This window comes from Sphaerulina musiva (genome assembly GCF_000320565.1).
Source record: "Sphaerulina musiva SO2202 unplaced genomic scaffold SEPMUscaffold_3, whole genome shotgun sequence".
NCBI classification, from domain to species: domain Eukaryota; kingdom Fungi; phylum Ascomycota; class Dothideomycetes; order Mycosphaerellales; family Mycosphaerellaceae; genus Sphaerulina; species Sphaerulina musiva.
Genome location: NW_016017385.1, coordinates 1,138,423 through 1,152,873, shown reverse-complemented (window position 1 = coordinate 1,152,873; position 14,451 = coordinate 1,138,423). Strand labels below are relative to the sequence as shown.

Here is a 14,451-nt window from a genome sequence, read left to right as displayed (position 1 = left end):
GGGGGGGGGCACGTCAGGAGAAAAAGATCGTCGGACTTTCGAGCCCTGGGCTCTTTTGGCGAGCGCCACATTTTTTGCTGTTGAGATGCTTTGGAGGCTTTTCGTTCGTTGTTGGGGGATATTAGATATTTACTATGGCTTTTTTGGAGCCGTGTTTTTTTTTTTCTCTCTTTCTTTCTTTCTCTCTTCTGCTAGAATGTCGGTTGCAGGAGCCGAGAGCGGGATACGTACGGCCGAGGCCGAGTTAGATAGTCAGTATGGGCTACTGAAGGGAAAATGTATAGGTATATATAATAGATACAGAGCTGTCGTCTGCTTTCCCAGTTTGGGCCGATACAACCATCTTGAGCGCTGCTCTGACATTCTTTTATTCTTTCTCGCCAAAGTATTGCCTCTTGTCACTCCTTTCAGAGCATACATTCTACCTGTCTTTACTGCTTTTCTTTTCTAAATTTCGCAACCTCGCGGCCTTTCGATAGCTCGATATCTTATCACATTGCGAGAGAGAGACCTGGCAGCAAGTATGCGTACATCTTGGAGGGGACTTGTGCTGGCTGCAGGATGTCTTATTGGACAGGTCGTTGCGGCCCCTGCTGTGTCTGTGGCAGTGAGGGATGCGATCGATACTGTCCCGGTGATGCCAGGAGGCGTGGAGGATCTGGTCATTACGGCAGCGAACACCCTCAATGCTACAAATCCGTCACCGATTCCGGCAAATACCACAGTCAAGACCAATAGATTAAGCTTGCAGGCCACTCGACAACTACCACTCAATCTCGTCAACAACATAGGAGGCCCCGTCAATGCGTACATTACCGGGTTGGATCCCAGTGGACGTGTCGTCTTTGTTCAGCCCAATGGTGAGCTATCAACAACCACGATTTGAGTACTGCCAACATTAGCTGATGTCCCTTACTGCAGGCCAGTTCTTTTATCCCCCTGCCGATGATTCATTCACCAGTCCTCGAGAGGTTTCCAACGGCAATCTGGCCATCCCACTGAAAACCGCACAAGGCAGTACTACGCCAATTACGCTGCCCGACTATGTCTCGTCGGGCAGGATATGGTTTGCCAAAGGCGATCTACATTTCTATACCATCTGGAACTCTGCCACAAACGCTCCGGCGCAGGTCCAGCCTTCATTTGCCAATCCCAGAGATCCGTCGGCAGGAGTCGACTGGGGATTTGTAGAATTCACGAACAATGCTGGTGGACTGTATGCAAATCTGAGTTATGTTGATTTTGTGGGATTGGCTCTTGGCATGTCCATGACTCCAGGGTCGGGGGAAACACAAACAGTCATGGGACTTCGACCTGGCGGAGTGACTGCTGTCTGCTCCGCGCTGGCAAGCCGACAGCAAAAGGACGGGAAAGCTTGGAGCAACCTTTGTCAGAGTGGTAGCAGTGGCTTCCTCCGAGTGGTGGCTCCTTACCCCTTCTCGCAGTCGAACCCCGATTGGCTGAATAACTTCATGGCAGGTCATGTTGATCGTGTCTGGGCAAGATACGCTACCAGAACCTTAACAATCGATACGCAATCCGGAGCTGGCAGAGTGAACTGTCGTGTCAATGGTGACTCCCTTTTCTGTGACGGGGACAACCGCGCGTACGCCAGGCCGTCGACGGAGGATATCTGGGGCTGTAACACTGGACCATTCGCCATTCAGGCCTCCGATAACGCTGTTCATCGAGCGGTCGTCCCCAGGCTCTGCGCAGCATTTAACCGCGGAACCATGCTGAAAAGCCCTTTACAGCCCGGACCAGCTGCTCCCACATACTATCAGAATGCGCAACACAACTGGTACTCGCAGATTGTTCACCGAAACCAACCGGATGGCAGAGGATATGCTTTCAGCTACGATGATGTCAATCCGACTGGCGGTGTTGATCAGAGTGGCACCCTGTCAGATGGCAATCCTCGCCTGCTGAGTATCTTTGTTGGAGGAGCTTAGGGCTCTAGATATATAGACTTATGCACTGATGTTGCATACAATTCCAAAGTGCGTAGAACTCTCATCTCATTCATCATTGGTGGGCACTAGATGCAATCATCCAGCCTGCATAGAAGAACCCCCATAAGCATCCTTGTCGGTGCCATGAACGCGAAATCCAGAACGAATATGAGTGTCCGTTCCCTGTCTCAAGGAAGAAGTCGTGAACATTCGGGTATCTCGTCTGGCATCTCGCCACATGTGCAGCTTCTCGAGTAGTAGGCTACCGCTGAAAGCCAGGAACACTGATGATGCCACAACACTAACAGTTACTGCTATAGCGACAGCCCAGAAAAGCCACTGTGTCGTTTCCATATCTCTGATGTCACGAAAATTCATTCCGAAGAAGGAGCTAACGAAGTTCAAGGGGAGGAAGATGATAGTGACCACCGTAAACACCAGAATAGCTTTGCCATGATCTTCCAGGCGGATATTGACAAGCTGGATCGTGCGTGTCACCAAGCGGTCGGTATTGTCACGCAGGTCGCGTAGATCTACCAGTTCTCGCTCGAGATTGTCGATCAATTGGGCCATGGGATCGGACAAGACTGATGCCGATAGCTGCCGATATGTGGAACGCCGAGACACGAGTTCCTTCGGTAGCTCTTGCTCGTCAGGATGATTAACTCCGCGGACAGATGTTCTTGTAGATGGCGGTCGTTTGGTGTCGCTTTTCGCATGGAACGCATCTAGGGCCATTTGTAAGTCACCAATGGCGTCCAGCTGTTGTTCCGTGATGTGAATGACGATATTGAGCTCCTCTTGACAGGAGATCAGGTCCATGACAAGCTTAGTAGAGGGCGCTCGGTGTAGTCGGTACTGCAGATGTCCCAGATGTCCGGCATATCGATCAGCGAGACAAAGGTACAGATCTGACCAAAAGCTTCGGTGCAGCATGCCGAGTGCACCGCTCAAGCATGCAATGGCATGGGTCATGGCAGTGTACTCCCGCTTTTCGTCGGAGCGAAAGTAGTGATTGCGAATGCCTCGAAAGGACACGTCTGCGATGCGGGATGTGAGCTGGAACGGCGGCCATCGAGACTTCCACGTCTGGTTGCTTGAGAAGGTCACAATGTGCTCTGCGTCGATAGCTAGAATCCATATTTCGTCCACATTGAGTGTCGTGGGATACTGCCCGTACCACTGACGGACTTTGAGATCTAATTCGCGATTCGTGCGCCAGGGAGTGTGTCGGGAAAACACCTGCGAATCTTCCCGATCCTGTGTATCCTCCAGTCGATAATAGTATTGCAGTATGGAACGCATGACATGCGCGGATGACCTCGAGGAAAGGAAGCCCTCGCGCTTGTCAACCTGGAAACGCAGGGGAGGATTGGAACCTCTCAGCCCCCAGTCCAGGAACGGCAGAGAAATGAGCATTGGATATATACTGTCGTTTGCAGTAACTGGAGCAGATCTGAGAACTTGGGAAAACGGCTGAAAGTACTTTCCGTGCTTCGAGAATCGAGTTTGTCGCTCCATGGCGCTGTCAAGCATACGCATGGCATCGGCCACAGTGGCAACATCGTCAGACAAAGCCCACAGAAATCCCTTGAGGTACTCAGGGAACTTGCTGCTACAATGGATCCATCGACATTTGACAGCGTCCTCGTCGTTAGCCTGGAATTGGGGGGACCGCAGGTATCTTATCCAGCCGAAGTCTTCCTCCAGATCCGTGAACTTCTGCTTCTCGATGGGATTACTGGTCACATTGCCAATTCTGAGCAGGCTTGCAGGCGGTGTGCAAGCTGCAGTTTTGGGAACCAAAGTATGGGCAAAGCGTTCATTGCACTCGAGCATGGGACCGCGGTCCGCCCGCAGTCTCTCCAGCTTCACATCGTGGACGAGGATCTGAGCAGGCGTCAAGGGTTTCCTCTGCCATGTTGGGTCATCTGCGTAGTTGTAGCCGACCGAGTCGAGATCTGGCTTGGAGTCGCGAAAGGGAGCCCCTGGGGACATTGCATGATGGCGAAGGAAGACGGAGGCATGATGGAGTCGCGTCTGGAGGAAGGATTGTTGGAGGAAGGCTGAAGGATTCTGGTGACGGCGCGTAAATGTAGCCAGTAGAATAGAAACTCGCGAGTAGCGGGAGACGGCCCGCTCCCGAAGAGTTCTGCCGGCTCCCGGAGGTATTTATCACTAGCCCAGCAGCAGCAGCAGGTCGAGCAGAGGAAATATCGCCAGCTCGAGTGTTGTGTTGTATTCTATTACGTCTTGGCTCCGTTGGAGGTGCGAAGGGCAGGCAAGGGAGGTAGTCAAGTCCTCCGCCGTCAACACCGCCCCCCCTCCCCCCTCCTCTCCCACCGCCGCTACCACCACCGCCGCCGCCGCCATGGCTGCAGAAGGAGCTCTCAAGAAGCTCGATGGCATGGAGCTGCCGGCTGCAGCAGACATGCATGTGCACTTGCGTGAGGGCGATATGACCGAGTTGGTGGTGTATGTTCCCAACAGCCTGCTCTCCTCTTCCCTCACCACCACCACCACCACCACTCTCCTCTGACCCCACCATGACAGACCCACGATCCGCCAAGGCGGCGTCAACACTGTCTTCGTGATGGTGAGTTGACCCACGCTACATGTCTATTCCTCTATTGTTATGATCCTGAGAGACTCCTCTACAGCCCAACTTGGTGCCTCCCATCACGACAGTCCACCACGCTCTACAATATAAACGGCGCCTTCAAGAACTAGAGCCCAATGTTCTCTTCCTCATGTCGCTGTACCTGCATCCTAACATCAGGCCCGAGACGGTGATTGAGGCCAAGAACAAGGGCATCATGGGCATCAAGTCCTATCCACACGGGGTCACCACCAACTCCAGTCATGGTGTCATGTCGTATGAGGACTTCTACCCAGTCTTCGAAGAAATGGAGCGTCAAGATATCGTGCTCAACCTCCACGGCGAGCTTCCGCCCTCAGCCGGTGCCGACATCACCGTGTTGAATGCCGAAGAGGCATTCTTACCGACTTTGCTCGACCTGCACAAGCGATTTCCCAACCTTCGAATCATCCTCGAGCACTGCACTACAGCCGCAGCAATCAAAGCCGTCAACTCCTGTAGCGACAAGGTAGCAGGCACAATCACCGCTCATCACCTGTTCCTGACTGTAGACGACTGGGCTGGTGACCCGCATTGCTTCTGCAAGCCAGTAGCCAAGAACCCTTCGGATCGACGAGCACTCCTCGAAGCCGCTGTCAGTGGCAACTCCAAGTTCTTCCTCGGCACAGATTCAGCACCCCACCCCGTCAAGTCTAAGCGTAATGACAAAGTTGCCGCTGGAGTCTTCACACAACCTCACGCCGTCGGTCTCGTGATTGATGCCTTTGAGCGAGGAGTCGAGAAGAAGTACATCACCGCCGACGACGTGACTCCGGAGAAACTAGAGGGCTTCCTCAGCTCATTCGGCCGGCAATTCTACAAAGTCAAAGACGAAAAGAACGAACGAATCGTCCTAGGCAGAAATTCACAAACTATCGCTGAAAGCCTCAAGACTGCAGATGGTTCCGTCGAAGTCATACCTTTCCGCCGAGGCAAAATGACTTGGAAAACTTCTTGGAAATGAGTTCCAATGTTCTGATACCTGACCGGATTTTTTTACCATCTACTTTGACAGGTATATCATATCATGTACGTGAGATGTTTCAACAATTTCAATAAAGATAAAGTTTCATCAAAAAAAATTGCGCTCTCGATGGAGCCCTACCTACTGGGACGGGACTGCAAATTTGAGAATCTCTCTGTCCCATCTTCATCATCTTCATCATCTTCATTATCTTCATTATCTTCATCATTATCTTCTTCTCATCTTTTCTGTTTCCAAAGCCAAAATATACCTGGTATGTACTCTCGGAGACTCGCTACCTTCGCGATGCATGCGATGGGCTGAGATCTGACAACAAAATAAAACAAATATGAAGTTGGAGTTTGGTTGGTTGGTTGAGGGGGAAGGCGTACACAGTGTGACCGTATCCACCCCTTTGCAGCCTATCTACATGTAAGGTAGACATCATTGTGAAACAAGCGTACCCTACGTAAGAGGAAATTCAAAACGTTACCTCCTAGTCATTGGAAATCATTTCGATGGACAGACAGGTCGTGTATCGATGAGCAGCACCTTGTGATATTCATCGAAATCAGCTCTCCACTTGTTATTGACTATGAGAGGGTTATTTATGTACTGTCCATTCGCATTCTTGGATGCTTAAAAAAAAGTAAGCACCGCAAGATATGATCATGAGAGCAGGCCATCCTCTTGCTCGGCGTTACTGAGCCTGACAGATGATCGTCTGGGCCAGACGTGCTCGACCAACTGAGGACACTGTAGTCCCCAGTGCCAGACGAGACCGGCGAGGAAGCCTACCGCATCGTTCTTGAAAGCCAAACAGCCTGCCACTGTAATAAGCATGACCACCCATCTGTCATTACTCTCCTGCTCAGTCGCCTGTCGTGATTTCCTGGGAGGCATCTGGTCGATATTATCCTCATCAGCCTGCTCCCACAAGTCTTTCGACTCGCCTACGCTTTGCCCGACTTTGCTGAGTTCGACTCCTGCTGCCAGTACCATGATACCAAGTAAGCTGTTGGGGAAGCGTTGTAGCAGTGGCACTATAGCGTCACCAACGAACAAGCCAAGAACAAGCTTGATCGAGCCAAGTATGATGATACTGGAGCCACTTCGAGCTCCGAATCGATATTGACCAGCCAAACCTCCAGATCCATGACAGACGGGCATAGCTCCAAACCAACACCCGATCAAGTTTGCAAAAGCGACAGAGAAGCCAATCGATGTCGTGCTTGGGGTAGGAGGAAATGTTGGGAATAGACTTGCTGCCAGTGAGGCTACAGCCAGGATACTGTTCAATGTGGTAAGTGGAAGCTGAGGAACAGCAGCGTCAATGGCACCTGTCTTCCATGCCTCGCCAGATGGCACGAACGGAGAGGGATGCCAAATTCCAGCAGAAAAGCTTCTCTCGTGATCAACACCAGGAACAGCTGCAGCAATGATCAATCCGATCAAGAAGACCACGAGGGCATAGGGGATTCGCGGGACAAGTGTCGCCAGCAGCAGGAACAGAAATGCTGCAATCGCCCAGACGCGGTTGTCCCACGCTGGTGACACCCATCCCAGAGGCTTCACCAGGCTCGTTCCTGCACTTATCACCAGACTCAAACCTGCGCCAACCTGAATGCCTTTGACAACACTCACTGGCACGACCCGATTGAGCCACTTAAGCAAACCCGTCGCACTGAGCAAAAAGACCGCAACGCCCATCGTCAAACCCGCAGCTGCAGTTTCTTCCTTGCTGAATCCTTGAGAAATTGCCACAGCCGCAATAGCTTTCATAGGTTGAACAGGAAGCGGGATGCCAAAGAAGACTCCCGTGAGAATATTGGCAAGCCCAGAAAAGACGAGTGTAGATCCCAGGTCGATTGATCCTTTGATGGCCATGGCGATCATCAAAGGAAGAAGCGTTCCCAGGTCGCCGAGAGCACCAGAGAGTTCCGCCAGCGGAGAAGTTCGAAGGGTTTGAACATTGTGATGGTTGATGAGGCGTAGGTCTGCGCGCCAAGTCATGCTGAAGCTGAGAAGAAGTAGTAATGCTCGTTCACTCACTCACGGAGTGAGGAAGGATGATGAAAGATGAAGAGAACACGAGGCTGATGGATGCTGACGGGCACAGAATGACATGACGGCAGTATAGGTTAGGTAAGGTAGGAGGGTGGGATGGTGTGTAGAACAAGTGACGGTGAAGCGTGACTACTGTACCTACCTGGCCTTACCCACTCTCGGCGGCAGAGTCGGCAGAATCATGTGGGATGCACCGACGCCCCATAGCTCCATGTTTCCACAACCTCCCTCTTATTAATTTCACTCTTCACTTGGTACAAACACACCGCTCATAAGCTGGAGATATTCAACGGCTGCTACATCCATTTCCACTCAAAGACAGTAATGATACCTACTGCGCAAGAACATTTAGTAGTACCATCATTCTCTGTCCCGAATGCTCCAAGACCAGCCTTGCATCGTCCTCTGCATCAGCCGTCTTCCCCGTCTTCCTTCTACCATTGCCAGCGACCTTATCGTGCCTCAGCTTGACGCCTTGCTCAACCAGCACCTTTAATTGCGACAGATTGGGTGTCAAGGTGCCGGTTGTCCATAACGCTCGGAGCATGCTTTCTGTCAACAAGCTCACTTTGGCATTGTCTGTGGCCGAAGTGCTCGTTGCTGCACTGCTCGCGAAAGAGTTCTCGAACTCTGCTTGATCGATAAGTCCCGCAGCGGAAGTCGTTCCCAGTAGGGGACGGAAGAGCATCTCGTTAAGTGAGGCCTGGAGATTGGGGCTCAGATACCGCCTCAAAGGCAATGCGAATTGCTGAAAAATACTCAAGGGCAGTGGTCTGATGAACTCGGTGTATATTGCAAATAGCTCATCGGTATCAACGAACAGATTGGGCGCCACGAGGCTGAAGTTCGTAAACAGCGATAGAAATCTCTGTCGCAGGCGTATGGAATCCATGCCACCGTACTCTGCGATGGCATCGCCTTCACTGGCAGTCTCCAACGCAATATCATCGTCGTCCTCATCTTTCGCTGCACTCAAATCGGCCGGTGTTCGACTTCGTCGGCTCTTGGGAGCTGTCCTTGAGCGTGACATTCTACTTTTGATCTGCTCGTCCTCCTCGGACTCATTATCCAAATAGTCGCCATAGTCATCGTTGTCGAGATCGAGCTTCCGTCGTTTGCTCCCCAGGAGTTCCTCCTTCTTTACTGGCCTCGTCTCATTCTTCCATATCTCGCCAAACTCTGCCATACTCCTCGCGTCACCATCTGCTAGCACTGCACGCATGACTCGTCGCTTGTTGTTCCTACCAGCACCGACTATCGACATGTACTGCGCTATCAGACTGTGCGCAAGTTCGGGGCTTTTATGTCCTCTTGCAGAATATCTTTCCAAGTCTTCTTCCAACACATCCAACATCAACTCCAACCACTCGCTCCATCGTTCCCACCTCGCCTTGTGTCTGACGCTGCAGTTGAACGCCCAACCCACAACAGCCCAGAAGTCTTGAGCATTTTCAGCAACCGACTGCCCCTCGATGTATTTGCTGCGCAGATTCCCGGACTCGACTTCCTCATCGCTGGCTTGACCCGCATTCGAACGCCTCGTTTTCGCTCGACTGGATCGGTCGCTCCGAAGAGCGGGCGGCGTTCCATATTGCAGTGCCTCTCGGATGCCCGCATGCTCGACACCGACTACTGCGACGACGTCTCGCAGATAGCGCAGCGCAGCATTGGCAGCAGCGTGCTTATCCTGATCGTCCGTTCGCGTAGTCATTGATGGATGTACAGCCAAAGTTGAAGCCAGTGCCAGATGCGGCGGTGGTGGTATACATGCTGGCGCGTTTGTGTCGAGACCAGCATGGAGCACACTGGTGAGTAGTGAGAAGCCTTGCGAGAAGAGTTGTTCTTCCATGCAAATGGTGCATTGATCGAGCAGTGTCGCCGGCACAGCCATTACTGCTCGTCGTTTTCGCGCAGGCATATCGCAATGCGAGGATTGTGTCGTATTCTGTGAGCTGGCTTTGCGCTTGGGAGACGAGAGAATGTCTGGGTTATGGAACATGCTATGACCTTTCACTGGGTCATGTCGCAGCTCTTTGAGAAGCCGACTGCGTTTTGACATGGTGAATGGGCTCACGTGTGTCTCGAGATTGTTCACAAATGGATGAATGGATGAATGGTGGCTCGAATGAGTATGAATTGCGTGGAAGACGCGTTTGCGTCGTCCTCGCGTGGCCTGGAGGCTTCTCACGCGCGCGTATTAGTAAGCATTGCCTCATCTTCCACCCTCCAGTCAAATCTACTGTCATCTGATCTGATTTATCATATAGGTATCAGACCCCAATTAATCGTGCTTGGGGCGAATGTCAGGCTTCATCGTATGGAACAAGTACGACGAAAGAAAAGGCAACGCAAAGCAAAGCAAACCGCGTTGTACAGAGTTTACCATCGATCGATTGTCCATCTATCTTGCTCTGTGACATGAACAACCACCTACTACTTCCACCAGGCCTGTTTTCACTCGCTCACTTCGGGAGTCCGTTCGCGCGCTCCACCGCCATTTCCCCATCTGAACGCTGCTTGTCCTACTGCCCACTAATATTCGCGACTACCGGCGCCCGTAGCCTCAACAATGTCTTCTGGCAACATCGACAAAAAGGGCTTCTATACGTCACCGGCGTCTTCTTTCCATCCTTTCGTTTCGGGGTTGCTTCGTCGCTTGTCCATTAGGATTTCGCTTTCAGCTGCTGGGTATAAGGTATATGCTGGGATTCGTCGTGAATGGTCGTAAAGGAAAACTTTTGTTATGAATTTGGGAGGTGTGTGTGCGTGTGTCATTGTTCGTGAGATCGTGTCGAACGCTCGATGCGGAGTAAATTCAATGCTGGTGTGATGAGGAAAGAAAAATCGACTCCGTAATGCCGGTTGTAATGCATAAGGTAGCGTATGCAGGGTCAGAGGCCAGGCGCAGAGTCAAGAAGAGTGTAATTCAGGTTGGCCAGAAGAAACGTTACTTTCGTGTATGTTTCGCACACTCCAGTGGCCAGTCGGAGCGCGCGTATGGGAACATGGGATTATTTAGGCGACAATTGAAGACGGGGCAATTGGCGCAGCAATTGGCTCCAGAGAGGGCTGAACGACAGCCTCGGGAGCTCCATCAGCATTGACAACAGGAGTACCATTGATTTGCTCGGCGGATTGGCAATCGCGGGAGATGTGACCCGCCTCACCGCAGCGGTAGCAAGTCTTGCCAGCGCTGTTCAAAGGTCCGCCGTTCGGTGCAGTGCAGTCCCGAGAAATGTGTCCAAGCTTGCCGCAAGCATAGCACTTCATTGCCTGGGCTTGGCAATCGCGAGCGAAGTGATTTGGTCCGCCACACTTGTAGCACATTGCTGAGCGGTTGGCACCAGCGAACCCACCTCGCAAGCCACCTCGGAAACCGCCAAAACCTCCACGAGCTGGACCGCCAGCTCCGCGGCCGATGCCAGCCGCTGGTGCACCTGGCGCAGCATTTGGAGTCGGGCATTCGCGCTAAGGCAGATTAGTACTGTATTGCTAGAAGACACGTCTGTCACATACTGCAAGATGACCAGGTTGACCGCAAGAATAGCATGCTCCTGCTCCTGCCCCGTTCGATCGAAGGCGCAAGGTTGGGCAGTCCGATTGGACATGGCCGAGGCCTTGACAGTGGTAACACTGCTTTGCTGAATTTGACATCAGCATCGGCTTTCCTCTTACTTTGGCTCAGTGGTGGTCGCGACTCACTCTCGGTTGTCCTTGGGTGAGGGCAGTTGTTGCTCTCATGGCCTATGTGACAGCGATGAGCCTAAATTCTCGAGTCCTCGAGGGATCCATGTTTATGCGTCTTTACCTGGCTGCTTGCAGTTGTAGCACAATCGCTCGCCGCTGGAGCATACTTCGGCATAGTGTCCAACGTTGCCGCACTTGTAGCATGCTCGACGCGAAAGAGACGACATCCTGATTGACTGGGTCCTTAATTCAACTGTAGTGTATCTCGTCAGGCGCGTGTTCTGGTGGCGTGGTGATAACTCTCGTGGCGCGTGCGATTCCAAAAAGTTTTCACTGCGACGAAGGACGGTGGTGTCGGCTTGCTTTCAGTGGTGGGGGCGCGTACCTGGGGATACCAAGAACCTGCTGGTGCTGCTGCCGCTACTGCTGCTGCTGTCTGTCTGTCTGTTGATCAGCCAATGTTCGCAACCCAGTGTTGATGTTGGGTGTTGCTGTGAGGGTAGCTCGCTGGTCGCATGGGACATCCCAACCTCCAGGAGAACGATTGATGATGTGCCGACAATGGGCCATTTCCTGGTGCAAGCAGGTTTCACACACGGACGCGCTCACTCACCTTCTTCCACGACTCTCCTCTCCGCACACCACGAAACGTAGGCAGGTGAAGAAAAGCAAAGAACAACGATGGGCGGAGACTGGTGCTGGATGATGATGATGTTGAGGAGAAGGACGGACAAAGAACGGCGGACAAGGAACACCCCACTTCGGCTGTGAACAGGCCAAATATCCTCAGCGGCCTCCACACCACCGCCGACCACCGAACTCGAATTACTACTGGGTGGGGCTAGCGGTGCATCTAGCTCGATTTGATACATCCTACATCGCACCCGAGGACGATACAGGAGACAGTACATGTATGTCTCATCCAAAAGGGGGTGGAAGACGACACATCTGGAACAAGCGGGACAGAGTCACAGAAATCAGTAGATAATGTAGGCAGCCAGCCGCCGACGGACCGGACGAATGCTTCCCCCAGCACACTCTGTTGTACTCCATACCTGTGTCCCAGTCTCTGTCGATTCAATCATACCTAGGTAAGGTACCTCTTGCAGTAAATAGTCGCGACATACTTCTCAGTCCTCTTTCTCAATGACCGCGGGCGCCTTGATCTCTCTGCCCTTCAAGAACTCGAGACCCTCGCCGCTATAGCTGATGAGAGGAGACACTTCCACGCCCTCGCCTTGCTTCTCGCTCACAACCACAGCTCCAGCCTCCTCCAAGAAGCGCTTACCCTGGAGTAAAATGTCTTTTCGTGAGGTATCCTGATCATCCTCACCAGTGCCCTTGGCATTCTTGAGGGGCGAGAACTCGTCCTCACGCTTCACTTCCATGCATGCGAATTTGTTCATTTCTAGGAACGGGAAGCAATCGAAGACGAATTGTTCCATTTTGATGCCATTGGGCTTTTCGGGTTTGACGGCGTTGCCTTTCTCGTCCACAGTGGGGATCTTCTTCTTGGCGATGTGATGAGGTAGTTTGTGAGACCATTGTGGTATGGAGTCTAGGAACTCAAAGCTGTAATAGTGGTTGACGATGTTGGCGGCACGGAACTTGAGTAGGTTGCTGTCCTTGGAGTCTTTGGCCTCAGCTGTCTCGTTGTCAATCTGGGAAGTGTCAGCTGGTGTTACTTCACGACCTGTAATGCTCCAGAAGTTCTCCTCACCTCAGAGTACTCGACAACATCAGGCTTGCCATTCTTCTGTAAGATCAGGCCAACGCTCTCCTTGGCATTGCGCTTCCTCACGACCTTTGTCGCAATCGAGACCTGCTTCTCAGCGCTGAAGCCAATGAAGGTCGGGTCTGCCACACGGACCAAGCAGTTGTCCACACAGTACGCATGAACGTGCTTTACACCACGCTTCTCCATGTCGCGCACAATACCAGCATTTATCAGCCCATTGTACAACCCACCATTTCCGTCTGGTGCCACCGCAATCTTAGTCTTGCTCTCCAGCAGAATCTTGCCTTCCATGGAGATGCACGGCAAAACACCTTGCTCAAAGAAGACGACATTGTTCCGATTCAAGCCAAAGTACTTCTTCTCCTCGAAGAATTGCTGTGTAGGCTTGCGGGTAGGACCCGAAGTCATGATATACCAAGGAATTGTAACCTCCTCTTTGCTGTGGATCTTGCTTGCCAGATTCTGTAGCTTCCAGATTCGCTCTGCCTGTAACTGGAATAGCGATTTGTGGCTAGGAAGCTCGATATCATAGCAGCCCTTGGGCGCTGAGCTGCCCAGTCGTGTACCTTGACCACCTGCCATGAGCACCACGCCCACTTTGCCCTCTGAGATGAGCTGCAAGCCCGAGTCGTACCATTTCTTCAGATCGGTTTCGTTGCTGTCGATTGTAGAAGTGGTGGCTGATTCTGGCAGAGGTTCCAGCTCTGCCTTCTTGTCGTCGTTTGCTGACTTTGCTGGGTGTAGTGTTTGTTCTGTGATCTTGTTGATGTTCTGTGGGTCGATGCTCTTTGCTTGCTGGTATAGCTCGCCTTGCTCTTGCGGCTTCAACTCATCCCAAAAGGTGAAGACTTGTCCCTGACCGGCCTTTTCGTATGCATCTTTCAAGTCCTTGAACTCTTGCTCGGAGGGTGCTTCGGCGACGGGTTCTTGCTGGCCTCCTCCGATATGGAGGGACGAAGCCAGCTTGTTCATGGTGTCTTTGATGGCGTCCATGTTCAAAATTTGTTATGGAGAAGAGCTGAAGGAAGAGGGATGCGGCGAGGACCTCAAAGGGGGTGGAGTGTCTTTGTCGTTCTTGTGCACTGCCTCGACTTCAGGTTCTCTATGTCGAACGACGAACGACATAGGATATTCTTAGAGCTGCAGCTGGTGTTTCAGAACGGCAGAAATGACGACTGGGCTGGCTGTTCATGAACCCCTCGGATTTTCCATACATGCACCTTGTCATCACCCCAGGCCTCAAAGTACTAGGTACTACGGAGGCCCAAAGTGGCCAGCCGCCACACGTCACCCCCGGCTTTCTTTGGCTTCATTTTCCTACTACTTCTACCCTTCTACCTACTATATACTACTATATACACTCGCTATACGCTCGCCGCCTACCTTGCCGTTACCGCTGCATCCG

At 52.1% G+C, this 14,451-nt stretch overlaps 7 protein-coding genes across 7 annotated transcripts; 2 read left to right on the top strand and 5 right to left on the bottom strand.

Moving 5' to 3' along the window:
* Window positions 1–188: 188 nt before the first annotated feature.
* Window positions 189–3,950, bottom strand: SEPMUDRAFT_155088 (uncharacterized protein; the record flags this gene model as incomplete). Its single annotated transcript, XM_016907600.1, has 1 exon — window positions 189–3,950. The coding sequence occupies one exon, from the start codon at window positions 3,948–3,950 to the stop codon at window positions 2,049–2,051; it is 1,902 nt and encodes a 633-aa protein (XP_016762459.1). The 3' UTR covers window positions 189–2,048.
* SEPMUDRAFT_41239 (glycoside hydrolase family 64 protein) lies at window positions 638–1,952 on the top strand (the record flags this gene model as incomplete). Its single annotated transcript, XM_016908819.1, has 2 exons — window positions 638–860; window positions 922–1,952. 2 exons carry the CDS (start codon window positions 638–640, stop codon window positions 1,950–1,952), a joined length of 1,254 nt encoding a protein of 417 aa, XP_016762460.1.
* A 221-nt stretch (window positions 3,951–4,171) lies between the features above and the next one.
* SEPMUDRAFT_82486 (dihydroorotase) lies at window positions 4,172–5,692 on the top strand. Its single transcript, XM_016910309.1, has 3 exons — window positions 4,172–4,427; window positions 4,506–4,548; window positions 4,613–5,692. The coding sequence occupies exons 1-3, from the start codon at window positions 4,324–4,326 to the stop codon at window positions 5,552–5,554; spliced, it is 1,089 nt and encodes a 362-aa protein (XP_016762458.1). The 5' UTR covers window positions 4,172–4,323; the 3' UTR covers window positions 5,555–5,692.
* A 408-nt stretch (window positions 5,693–6,100) lies between these two features.
* On the bottom strand, window positions 6,101–7,567 carry SEPMUDRAFT_62596 (sulfate transporter; the record flags this gene model as incomplete). Its single annotated transcript, XM_016909608.1, has 1 exon — window positions 6,101–7,567. One exon carries the CDS (start codon window positions 7,565–7,567, stop codon window positions 6,224–6,226), a length of 1,344 nt encoding a protein of 447 aa, XP_016762457.1. The 3' UTR covers window positions 6,101–6,223.
* Window positions 7,568–7,838: 271 nt separating this feature from the next.
* Window positions 7,839–9,538, bottom strand: SEPMUDRAFT_148079 (uncharacterized protein). Its single transcript, XM_016904687.1, has one exon. It carries the CDS (start codon window positions 9,510–9,512, stop codon window positions 7,953–7,955), a length of 1,560 nt encoding a protein of 519 aa, XP_016762456.1. The 5' UTR covers window positions 9,513–9,538; the 3' UTR covers window positions 7,839–7,952.
* Window positions 9,539–10,887: 1,349 nt separating this feature from the next.
* On the bottom strand, window positions 10,888–11,483 carry SEPMUDRAFT_106664 (uncharacterized protein; the record flags this gene model as incomplete). Its single annotated transcript, XM_016900648.1, has 4 exons — window positions 10,888–11,089; window positions 11,138–11,262; window positions 11,324–11,365; window positions 11,430–11,483. 4 exons carry the CDS (start codon window positions 11,481–11,483, stop codon window positions 10,888–10,890), a joined length of 423 nt encoding a protein of 140 aa, XP_016762455.1.
* Window positions 11,484–12,243: 760 nt separating this feature from the next.
* On the bottom strand, window positions 12,244–14,216 carry SEPMUDRAFT_148077 (nucleotide-diphospho-sugar transferase). The gene is made up of 2 exons (XM_016904686.1): window positions 13,029–14,216; window positions 12,244–12,969 (listed from the first exon to the last, which is right to left on the bottom strand). Exons 1-2 carry the CDS (start codon window positions 14,037–14,039, stop codon window positions 12,439–12,441), a joined length of 1,542 nt encoding a protein of 513 aa, XP_016762454.1. The 5' UTR covers window positions 14,040–14,216; the 3' UTR covers window positions 12,244–12,438.
* Window positions 14,217–14,451: the final 235 nt, after the last annotated feature.